The 12,237-nt window shown below is 35.6% G+C and overlaps 1 protein-coding gene across 1 annotated transcript; it reads left to right on the top strand.

Annotated features, from left to right (window-relative positions):
• The first annotated feature begins 2,802 nt into the window (after window positions 1-2,802).
• On the top strand, window positions 2,803-10,595 carry cd247l (CD247 antigen like). Its single transcript, XM_079820779.1, has 8 exons — window positions 2,803-3,157; window positions 6,163-6,257; window positions 6,351-6,422; window positions 7,412-7,462; window positions 7,685-7,717; window positions 7,905-7,961; window positions 8,118-8,147; window positions 8,479-10,595. Exons 1-8 carry the CDS (start codon window positions 3,100-3,102, stop codon window positions 8,548-8,550), a joined length of 468 nt encoding a protein of 155 aa, XP_079676905.1. The 5' UTR covers window positions 2,803-3,099; the 3' UTR covers window positions 8,551-10,595.
• Window positions 10,596-12,237: the final 1,642 nt, after the last annotated feature.

Here is a 12,237-nt window from a genome sequence, read left to right as displayed (position 1 = left end):
TGATCACACATCAGATTCAGCCAGGCATGGAGTAGAAGCAAAATAAGAAACATTTTTTGTTGTTGTTAAATATTGTATGCAATATAGTGTTGCTAAATGTTTTATATTTAATTCAATTTTAACATAAAAACAACATTTTGTCTTAAATATGATACTTAGATTTTTACTAAAATAGTTGTAGATTCTGGGCAAACAAATTACAATAAGGTGGTTGATTTGCACCAAGGTGGAGACAGATCTGTTTGTAACATGAGGCTAGAAAAAGTGACAGGTGAAGAAGAGACAGGTACGAGAAAAATACACACACGTTTTACATGTGGTGCTGGTACATTACAGGTGCTGGTCATATAATTAGAATATCATCAATACGTTGATTTATTTCACTAATTCCATTCAAAAAGTGAAACTTGTATATTATATTCATTCATTACACACAGACTGATATATTTCAAATGTTTATTTATTTTATTTTTTATTTTGATCATTATAACTGACAACTAAGGAAAATCCCAAATTCAGTATCTCAGAAAATTAGAATATTACTTAAGACCAATACAAAGAAAGCATTTTTTGGAAATCTTGGCCAACTTAAACGTATAAACATGAAAAGTTTGAGCATGTACAGCACTCAATACTTAGTTGGGGCTCCTTTTGCCTGAATTACTGCAGCAATGTGGCGTGGCATGGAGTCGATCAGTCTGTGGCACTGCTCAGGTGTTATGAGAGCCCAGGTTGCTCTGATAGTGGCCTTCAGCTCTTCTGCATTGTTGGGTCTGGCATATCGCATCTTCCTCTTCACAATACCCCATAGATTTTCTATGGGTTTAAGGTCAGGAGAGTTTGCTGGCAAATTAAGAACAGGGATACCATGGTCCTTAAACCAGGTACTGGTGGCTTTGGCACTGTGTGCAGGTGCCAAGTCCTGTTCGAAAATGACATCTGCATCTCCATAAAGTTGGTCAGCAGCAGGAAGCATGAGGTGCTCTAAAACTTCCTGGTATACGGCTGCGTTGACCTTGGACTTCAGAAAACACAGTGGACCAACACAAGCAGATGACATAGCACCCTAAACCATCACTGACTGTGGAAACTTTACACTGGACCTCAAGCAACCCCTCTCCTCTCTTCCTCCAGACTCTAGGACCCTGATTTCCAAAGGAAATGCAAAATTTACTTTAATCAGAGAACAGAACTTTGGACCACTCAGCAGCAGTCCAATCCTTTTTGTCTTTAGCCCAGGAGAGACGCTTCTGACGCTGTCTGTTGTTCAAGAGTGGCTTGACACAAGGAATGCGACAGCTGAAACCCATGTCTTGCATACGTCTGTGCGTAGTGGTTCTTGAAGCACTGACTCCAGCTGCAGTCCACTCTTTGTGAATCTCCCCTACATTTTTGAATGGGTTTTGTTTCACAATCCTCTCCAGGGTGCGGTTATCCCTATTGCTTGTACACTTTTTTCTACCACATCTTTTCCTTCCCTTCGCCTCTCTATTAATGTGCTTAGACACAGAGCTCTGTGAACAGCCAGCCTCTTTTGCAATGACCTTTTGTGTCTTACCCTCCTTGTGCAAGGTGTCAATGGTCGTCTTTTGGACAACTGTCAAGTCAGTAGTCTTCCCCATGATTGTTTAGCCTACAGAACTAGACTGAGAGACCATTTAAAGGCCTTTGCAGGTGTTTTGAGTTTAATTAGCTGATGAGAGTGTGGCACCAGGTGCCTTCAATATCGAACCTTTTCACAATATTCTAATTTTCTGAGATACTGATTTTGGGGTTTTCCTTAGTTGTCAGTTATAATCATCAAAATTAAAATAAATAAACATTTGAAATATATCAGTCTGTGTGTAATGAATGAATATAATATACAAGTTTCACTTTTTGAATGGAATTAGTGAAATAAATCAACTTTTTGATGATATTCTAATTATATGACCAGCACCTGTATATTAATATATATTAATGATTTAGTTTAAATTTACAATTACACAAGTACTTCTCTTTACTTAGTGTATGAGGCTGATGATCCTGGTGGAAGGGAGAGACAGAGAGATATTAGGGAAAATTAAGAAAAGGAAAAGGGAAGTGAGGGTACCCTTCAAGATAAAGCCTTTATTTATTTAGGGCAAAAATAGGGAATCAAATTTCTACATTTTATTTGGGTGCATATATGGCCTGGATGGGTGTAGGATTTCCCGGCCTGAAATTGTGTCCCAGTCCGGCCCGGTATGTCACTCTATATATGAAGTATATTGTCACGATGGAATCTGACTTTAACAGTAAAACATAAATACAGGATAAAAAAACCCCCAGCAAAAAACTAAAGTAATATGCAACATGTTAATTGTAATTAATAAATAAAAAAAAACAATAGAATACGTTTAAAATGCATGTGACAAATTGCTTGATCTGACATTTATGAAATGAGAAAGCATTTCAACGTGTAGGTTAAAATCTGCCATCATTATATAGTTGACCCTTTCTAAAAAATATTCTAATTTGAACTAGTCTTGGGCTAGTGATTGAAACCAGCATACAAAACCACACCAATAGCAAATGCAAAACAGCAGGGGGCACAACACGCATAAACTACCATGTCAATTGTAACTTGCTATGTATTTTTGATAGTAAAAATATTTATTTTTATATGAATTACAGGTGAAAGTTTATGATCTCTGTTCTAAAAATGTTGCCTGGTTATGTCTTTCCTTGGCTGTTTGAACAAATTAATTTCCTCTAGGGAAAAAGTTTTATTCAAATTTGTTAACAGCCCTACAGTGTTAAAATGGAAACAACAAATTCAACAGACAGTGGCTGTGGAGTGTGGAGTAACCTGCAATACTGGTGAAAGACACAAAACTGTTTGCGTGAGGGTCTAAAAATATACAGGAAATGCCGGTGAGACTTTTTTTGAGATGAGAGAAGAGACTCTTTGGTGGAGACAGTGGTTTTCATTCACCCAGGGCTAGGGCCGCTTCCTGTTAGGTAAAAGTTGACAGCAGAAGCAATCAAAACAGAAAGGCTAAAAACTGCTGCACATCACTTACAGGCCAAGCAACAGGAAGGAACGGCATCCACAGAAATATAGTTTCAGGGAATGTTATGGAAATGAGCTGGACAAGCACTCTGTTGTTCTTGGCCACACATTTGTCCTCTGCAGGTAAAATTTCTCTTGCTCTTTACATATTTGTTGCACAGGGTGTCATATATCTAGAACATTCAAGCGCAGAGTTTTGATGGTTTACTATATGGGTCTCAGTGGTTGTGAAATATGTACTGGTCATTGTCTGGAGTAAGTGTTTAGAAATTGAATATTAGATCTTTTTTATAAAGTTTTGTGTGTGTGCGCGCATTTTCTCCTGTAAAGAAAGATTGGGGTCAAACACCTCTTCATGCGGCCATTTTAGTTTCCATGTACAACCACCAAGACTTGTAGCATGACATCTAACAAGTTTTAAGCAACTCTTGTGTTTGCAACATAATGTCTAAAAAGATGAAGGCTTTCCAGTAGTGCTATGATGGTTTGTAACTGTCGTCTTCATGTTTAAATGCTGTTTCCTGACATAAAAAAAACTGGATCCAACAAAAGCAACTCAAAACACTACACTCTCTTTTTGCGAAACTTTTGAAATTGAAATATCAGTTACGGCGGCTTTTCAAAAGTCTACAACATCAACGATCGCTTAGAAACACCAAGTATAGGATGCTTATTATTTCCCATATTTAATTTTAAATAAATAATAATTAGCAATTAACTATAATAATAATTAAAATATTTTCATTCGTTATTTATTGTTGTTATTATTATTATATGTGTAGTTTTTATTTTAAAAGTTATACTAAAACAAATACAGCAACAAAACATGCACAAGCCAATTATGTATAATTAGGCAATTTGAATAATTATTTTTAAATATGGAATGAAAGTTTTATAAAAGGAGTAAAAAAATCAGAAATCTGCTTACAAGTTTGAGGCAACGGAGAGAAAATAGATAACATAGACGCCATAACCCTTCACATAAAAGTTTTGAATGTACATCCGTTTTAGCCCAAATTCATATCCACATCTACTAGATATTTCTGTCATTTGGAAAGAGCTGCAAAACCAATGAATCTGTTGTATATAATAATCCTCTCTTAACAGTCAGTTCAGCCTAATTTATTAAACTATTGCTAATTTTCTTAATTCATCATAAATAGGGTCTTATAATTATAAAGCCTAGAATCTTTTTCACTACCGATTTTAAATTTGAAATCTATCATTGTGTCTGTCATTCTTTAATATGAAAATGAAGCAACTAAAACACAGCTTATGATGAGGAATGCATTAACTGTATAAAGATTTTATTTGATATGTCGAGACCTATTACTTTATATTGATTATTACTAAGTCCTTGTTTCTGCATGCAATGAACTTGCAGAAAAATTATAGTTTGTGCCACTAAGGCATGTGAAATGTGTGTGGTCAGTTTGCTAACCTTCGTCCACCGGCCCCCATAAAAACCTATTTGATCTGCAGTGATGCAACAGGGTCTTCACTGTTTTGTGCTCGTTCTTGCACTTAACTACCCATGCAGAAAAACCACCAAACTAGATTACACACACACATTTACACAGAGATCACAGCGAGACAGGTAGAGGAGCTTGGGCCCCTGTTGCCTCTAACAGGAAGGCATGAGTGCAGGTTTTTTTCATAAAGGACTGTTTTGTGAACCACTCAATGATCTTAATGAAGAAATAAATGACGGAGGAGAGTGAGGAATTAGACTCTTAAATATGCAAGAATTGTCTAAAATATTACTGGACCATATTTCAGTAGGCTACCATACAAGCAGTTTGAGATCACAGTACATGCACATAATACGATGTTGACAATATATAGCCTAATATATAGTGCATGTTTTAGTTACTTTCTTTTAATGCATTTATCTAATCATTATCTACGCATCCGAAACATCATTTATATATTTCAAAAGTATAGTGGCGTGGTGGGTTCACTAGACCAATGTTTATTTGTTATAGGAGAGTCCTGCTTGCATTACACAGTTATTCATTTTTATTTGTCCTAATGATACGATTATTAGTGCAGGTATGTCTTAACATCTTTAAGAATTGATTACAGTTAAAAGTAATTGATTAAAGTTAAACGTCAAGTTTGATATTGAAGTTTATCCATAAAACCTTGCTAAATGAATAGATTGCAATGCAATATACGTAAATGCGTATACGTTTTTTTCCCCGAAGGTTTAAGAGGGATAACAATGAATGCAAGATATATTGCGTGTGTACATTTCAATAATTAAATTGTATCTCCAGCTGTGTCTGTTTAGTTGAATTTTTGCTCTTTGCCCTATTTGTCTTGTGTAGTTAAGGCAAACCGGTGCAGTTAAATTTCCATATACACATTTAAGTTATTTCAAACCACACCATGTTTTATTAGAAAAGGTATTTATACTTGTTTTGTGCCCAGTCAAGACATTTAGACAAACATTTATTTTGGCTTGTTTATAAGAGAATATGGCATATTGAGGCGTATTATCTGATTAAATGTTCCCTAACATGTGTGCGCTGTTAAGACACCATTAGACATTCAGCTTTGATCGATTCCTCTAATAATTTCAAGAAGTTTTAACTGGTCTCAGTCGTTTGTCTGTAAAGTTGTAAAGCCAGTTTGCGTTCTATTCATCCAATCTGATAATCGATGAGTTTAAGTGTTAGACATTTTCTAGCAGATCATTTATCTGCCGCTATTGGGATGCCCCGAATTAAACCCGCATTTAAATATGTTTTGCAAGAATTAACATGAGAGAAAGTCTTTGTATATTAATCAGTGACTCCAGAACCATATGAAAGCCTTGGGATAGGGAAATGATTAATTGCCTCAAAATTAAATTAACCTCTTAATGTAATCTAAATATATACAATTTTCTCTCTGTATCATCTGGCGGTTTAGGCTCTGGTGCTTCTCATAAATTGACTGTTTTTCTCATTTTCCCATTATTTTATTCTTTCTTTTTCTAACATTACAAAACCAACTATGCGGGGAAAGGAGACAAACATTTCAAAACATCGATAAAAAAGAAGAGCCACCAAAGTCTAAGCGCTATGTTTTAGTTGTGTACTTGCTTTGTGAAAGTCTTTTAACATAGTTTGTTCTATTCACAGAGGCCTCTATGAGCGACCCAACAAATTGCTATATTTTAGATGTTTTTCTCCTGCTGTATTCTATCATTTTTACTGCTCTCTACTTCCGAGAGAAGGTAAGTTGAGCTCTAAAATGCACTGTTTGTTCCAAGTGAAGAAATGTACCTCACGGTTAACCACTATCCTGTGTTCTGTCTTGTATGGCTTAGTTTACAAAGGAAGAGCCTGTTCCTCCAGAGTCTGAAACCCCGGCCCGTAACCCCAATGAGCCTGTCTATACAGTGAGTTGTCATTAATACGTATCTCCCAGATAGAAGTTCATGTTCAAACGTCAAATATTTTGTATTGTTTTGTTTGGACGGGTGTTGCTATGTTTGTGATGTGCATTGTTGCTATGAAATTCTGAAAATAAAAATGTATTAACATTAAGTTACCCTTTACCTTTCTATAATCAAAAACGTTTAAACAATAAGTGTTACTTTCGCTATCTGTTGAGTTTCATCTCAAGCAACATAAATGGTCTTTTTGGCACACCTAAATCAGTCAGCTAGCCTATTTTAAAGAACGTATGCATTTTTAATATGTAAAGACACAATTAAGTGATAAATAATAGCAGTGTTAATGTTTTGTCGAGTTATTTTGATCCTAACTGAAAAGAATTGGCCGTTTGCTATGGTAGCAATCAGGAGAATGTGATATCTGTTCGCAAGAGTCTTTTTTCCGCCAACTGAAAACATGAGCCTAACTAACTTATCTAAAATTTGTGGTTAATGAAATGGTTGGGGGGGCGGGGAGTAAACATAAATACTTAAATGTAAAAACAAATATATGCAGTAGGCCTACATTTAGGCCCCCTGCCTTTAAAAAAAAGAAGATCCTTTGAAGAATATGTGTAACCAAACAGCCCCCATTGTGTTTCATCAACGGTTTGGTTGCCCACATTTTTCCAAAATATCTTCTCTCTCTTTTTTTTTGTTCAGCAAAAGAAAGAAATTCATACAGATTTGGGACAACATGAGGATGAGTAAATGATGACAGAATTTTCATTTTTGGGTGAACCTTTAAGGTTTTTCTTTTGCCCGCGCTTTCATTACACGCGCGTGCACACACACACACACGCTAAACATTAACTTTAAGAGTAGGAGATGGCCAGAGTTTCTGAAAGTATGGTTTAACCCTATATTCAAATATCTACTTAAATTACAACATAATCATATTTATTAGGAATGACCCGAATAATGACTTTATACAAAATGTGCGTATTTCTTAGGACTTGGATCTGCCTCAGATGAGTTCCGATTATCAGCAACTGGATAGACCGGTGAGATTATTTTATGTCTTTATATATTTTAAGCATATTTAAATTAGCCGCATGGAAAATATAGCATGTTGTAGCCTACACAAACTTTACTTCGTGTAATGATCTCCAACCCTGTTTGTAATCTATAGTGCATTATATAAACGTGAAATTACCGTTTTTAAAGAAAAAAAAAAGTTGTTTTTAGATGCCTAACTACATCTACCCAATATCAACATATTTCAGATTAGAAGACGAGAGCCAGAGACACATTATCAGGTAAGAACCACTTATTCGTCAGAAAGGATGTGGATCAGATCTGAAAACAGATAAAATTAACCAGATAAAAAATTTCTTACACATGGTTAATGCGACAGCTTTCATCCCCGCTGCCCTCCTGTGGTTGTTTATAGTTTCGCACTTACATTTTTGATCGTCCCTCAATGGTGGTTGATGTATTTTCTAGGAATTGAGAGGACCGAGAAATGATGAATACCAGGAAATAAGACCTAAAGGAAACAAAGTAAGTACAAGCCCCACGAATATCAGAAAAGAGTATGGGTTGTGTATTAAGAGTATTATTGGTGTGAGCCTCATCCAATAATGAGGCATATCATCCTAACTACGCTCAGTTGGCAAATAGGCATAAGTATTAATTTTCCATTTCTACTTTCTGCAGCCTCGCAAAGCCAAGAAAAAATCTGACGAGGTAATGTACCAATTCATTTTAAACACTTGGTTTGATATATACTGCAATGACATATATATATATATATATATATATATATATATATATATATATATATATATATATATATATATATATATATATATATATATATCTGTACCAAATTTATACACACTAGCATATTTTTAGCTAGTTTCTCTTCCCTATTGTACTCTCTCTGTTTACTTAAGTGTCTGTTGTCAGTGTTCTAGGTAATCACAACATTGCATTGCTTGGTAGGTTTTTTAACTGACTGCTGTTTTATGAAACGCTAAAATTCATCAGTTCATGTTCTTGGTTTATTCCTTTAAAGGCTCGACCAGGGAGAAAAAGGGAAGCAGCCGAGGCTGTGGAGATGGAAACTTTTCCCACATCACCCAATTAATAGACACAAACTTTTATATCAGGAGCAACTTTTATATCTTCCAACTGACAGATCAATTCTGTATTGTGGATGCATTTTTGTGTCTTGCTTATCCCGTTCAAAAGTTTGGGGTCAGTAAGATTTTAATTTTTTAAAGAAATTAATACTATAATCAGCATGAATGCATTATGTACTCATGGCGTAATGGTAAGAGAGTCAGACTGATAACCCAAAGGTTGTGGTTTTGATTCTCAATACTGGCAGGAAATGACTGAGGTGCCCTTGAGCAAAGCACCTAACCCCCAAATTAAAAATGACTGCCCACTGCTCCGGGTGTGTGTCCATCCTTTGCAGTGGGTGGATGGGTTAAATAACTAACTTGGATGGGTTAAATGCAGAGGACAAAGTCAGAGTATTGGTTACATACTTGGCCTTCACATGTCACTTTCACTTTCAAATTGATTAAAAAGTGACAGTAAAAGACATTTATAATGTTACAAAGGATAAATTTTTCAACACCACAACTGTTTTCATCATTAAGTTTTCTGTGCACCAAATCAGAATATTAGTATGATTTCTGAAGGATCATGTGACACTGAAGACAAGTACCCAGTACTTCAGCTTTTCCCACACAGGAATAAATTACATTTTAAAAGATTATTAAAATAGAAAAGAGTCATTTTAAAATTAAAGTTTCAGAATATTACTTTTATATTAGATTTAATGCATTTTTAATCAAATAATTAAACAAGCTTTAAGACTTTTCAAAAACTTTTTTTAATAATCGTTACGACCCCAACATTTTGAACATTAGTGTGTGTTTGATGTATGCATGTATGTATGTATGTGTGTATATATATATTAAAGATGCAATTTTTGGTTGCAATAGACAAGAGGCTCTTGTATGTTAAAGGGAAAGTTCACCCAAAAATGAAAATTTCCACATGGCTCTTCCAAGCATTATAAGTGCATACATCCATTTTAAAAGTAATCCACACGGCTCTGGGGGGTTAAAGGGATAGTTCACCCAAAAATTAAAATTCTGTCATAATTTACTCACCCTCATGATGTTCCAAATCTGTATACATTTCTTTGTTCTGCTGAACACAAAGGAAGATATTTGGAAGAATGTTTGTAACAAAGCAGATAGAGCAACCAATAACTACCATAGTAGGGGGAAAAAAATACTGTGGTAGGCAATGGTTGCTCTATCTTCTTGGTTACAAACATTCTTCCAAATATCTTCCTTTGTGTTCAGCAGAAGAAAGAAACTCTTACAAGTTTGGAACATCATGAGGGAGAGTAAATGACAGAATTTTCATTTTTGGGTGAACTATCCCTTTAATAAACGATTTCTGACGCGAATCGATGGGTTTTTGTAAGAAAAATATCCATATTTAACACGTTATAAACCAAGTAAAATATCTAGCTTCCGACAGACCACTTTCTGTATTCAACCTGCAAAAAAAAAAAAAAAAAACTGACGTGACGGTGACATCGGACATAGCGTAAGCATTTTGAACTGCGAGAGGCATTACACTTTTTGCGTTGAATACGAAAGCCGGTCTGCCGGAAGCTAGGCATTTTAATTGATGAAGTTTTAAATATGGATATTTTTCTTACACAAACCCATCCATTAGCTTCAGAAGGCCTTTATTAACCCCCCGGAGCCATATGGATTACTTTTATAATGGATGGATGCACTTTTTTGGGCTTCAAATTTTAGGCTGCCATTATAATGCTTGGATTAGCCAGGACATTTTTTTTTATATACTCCAATTGTATTCATCTGAAAGAAGAATGTCATATACACTTAGGATGGAGGATTATTGAGTAAGGGTTTGAGTAAATTATGGGATCATTTTCATTTTTGGGTGAACTCTCTCATGCAAGGCGGGAACAGATCATTTTAGACAAATTTTACAAAGCAATTTAAGAGCTAGACCTCTGTCTGGAGCGGTAGGAGACAGTGCTGTTCTGCATATTTTGCATGTGTAAAATAGTCCATTTGACTGATTACTGTAAAACTTAAGGCTAAAAATGAAATAAAATTGATATTAACTTTGAAAGTTCATCATGATGATTTAAAATATGCCAAATATTAAAAAGACCCAAGACATGTTAGAATATTAAAACACTTGGAAAATGGTTTAATGATGTTTACAACAAAAGAGACCTGTACAGTTACAGTAAAAGATTATCTTTATATATATATAAAAAACAAACAAAATACAGCAGACAAATGCATCAAATCTACCATGTATCCTGATTCACATACTTATATTCTACACAATCATTCAGTTCTAAGCTACAGTGATGTAGCCATTTAGCGTTCAGTCTTGGGTGTATGTTCGCTTGATAGCAGGCCACGAGTGGCACTAGAGTCTGTAGTGATACTCAGAACCCAACCAATCATCACTATTACAACAGTGAGTTACAGCGTTCTGAAGGGAGGTATAGAAGTACAATCTACAGTATGAGACAGGATGAAAAATGGAACATTCCTTGAGCTTTAGCCGTAGGAAATATGGAAATGAGAGTATAGAGAGATTTCTTTTGAAATCAATGACTAAAGTATTATGTACAGTCTTTTTTTTTTTTACTTAACCTTTTTTCTGTCTTTTTGTTTTAAAAACAATGATAAGTTGGGCAGTGAAACTGATATCACATACACAGACACATCCAAAAACATACAAAAATACTATTTCTTTAACCTACAGTAAGACAGTTTTGCAGTTAAATTCCATGCTGTGACAGAAAAAGAGCAACAGATCCAACGAACAAGAAAATTAAAAACGACAAACTTTTTTTCCCCATAAGCATCTCAGAAAAATACCAAAATATACATCTAAGCTTTGGAATTACTGAGGTTAGGACTACTGTCAGAGCTGGGTTCTGTTTCTTAATACACAAGCTGAAGGGTTTGGGAAGGAAGAGGAAAAATAACAGAGCAATCTTTGGTATCTGCATTTGTAAAACATTTCATATTTGGATATTTTTGCTTTGGGATAGAGCTTATAGTTGCTTTCGACCCTCCACTTGCAATAAAACGATCAAAAATCCATCTGAAAAGGACCGTGTCACACAGACGCCGCCCTTGCAGGATGGAGGACAACGATGCATAGTTGCACAGCTGATCAAACCAATTGAAATCATGGTAGTGGAAACAGCAAAGCTAGATAAAGACATCGACAGAACAGCAAAACCACGGGACAACGGCACCTAAAAGACGACTATGGAGAGACGTTGCATGTTTTCTGTAGACAATCATAGAAACAGTTTTGCCTTGCTGCAGCCACAGAGTGGAACTCCAGAGGACAGTTTATCCTGAGCAGGTTGCAGTGAGCCCAGGACATCCTTCAGCGCATATATTAAAAAAACATCACCCAGCCCATGAGGGGTTACTTTAAGTCCTTCCCAGAAGCCGGCAGAGCTGTTTTTCTTCCTCTTTCTACTAAACCCCGCCCACTCAGCCACATGCATAACCGATGATCTCAAACCCCGAGCTAATGGTTGAGGCAGGGCACTAGGAGAGAGAGAATTTAGTCAATACAATCACTTTGAAAGTCTTTGGTTACCACTGAGAAGGTGAGGAACAAGTAGACCGCAAACCCAGAAAGAACAGCGTACACCCTGCAAAAATGTTCACAATAGTTGTTGGAGGGGTTCATAAGACGACGATTGTCAAATCATAAAAAAAGCTTTGGT

This window comes from Gobio gobio, assembly GCF_949357685.1.
Source record: "Gobio gobio genome assembly, chromosome: 7".
In the NCBI taxonomy this organism is placed as follows: Eukaryota; Metazoa; Chordata; class Actinopteri; order Cypriniformes; family Gobionidae; genus Gobio; species Gobio gobio.
The sequence above is the reverse complement of the archived record's forward strand: the minus strand, read 5'-3'. Positions and strand labels throughout refer to the sequence as shown.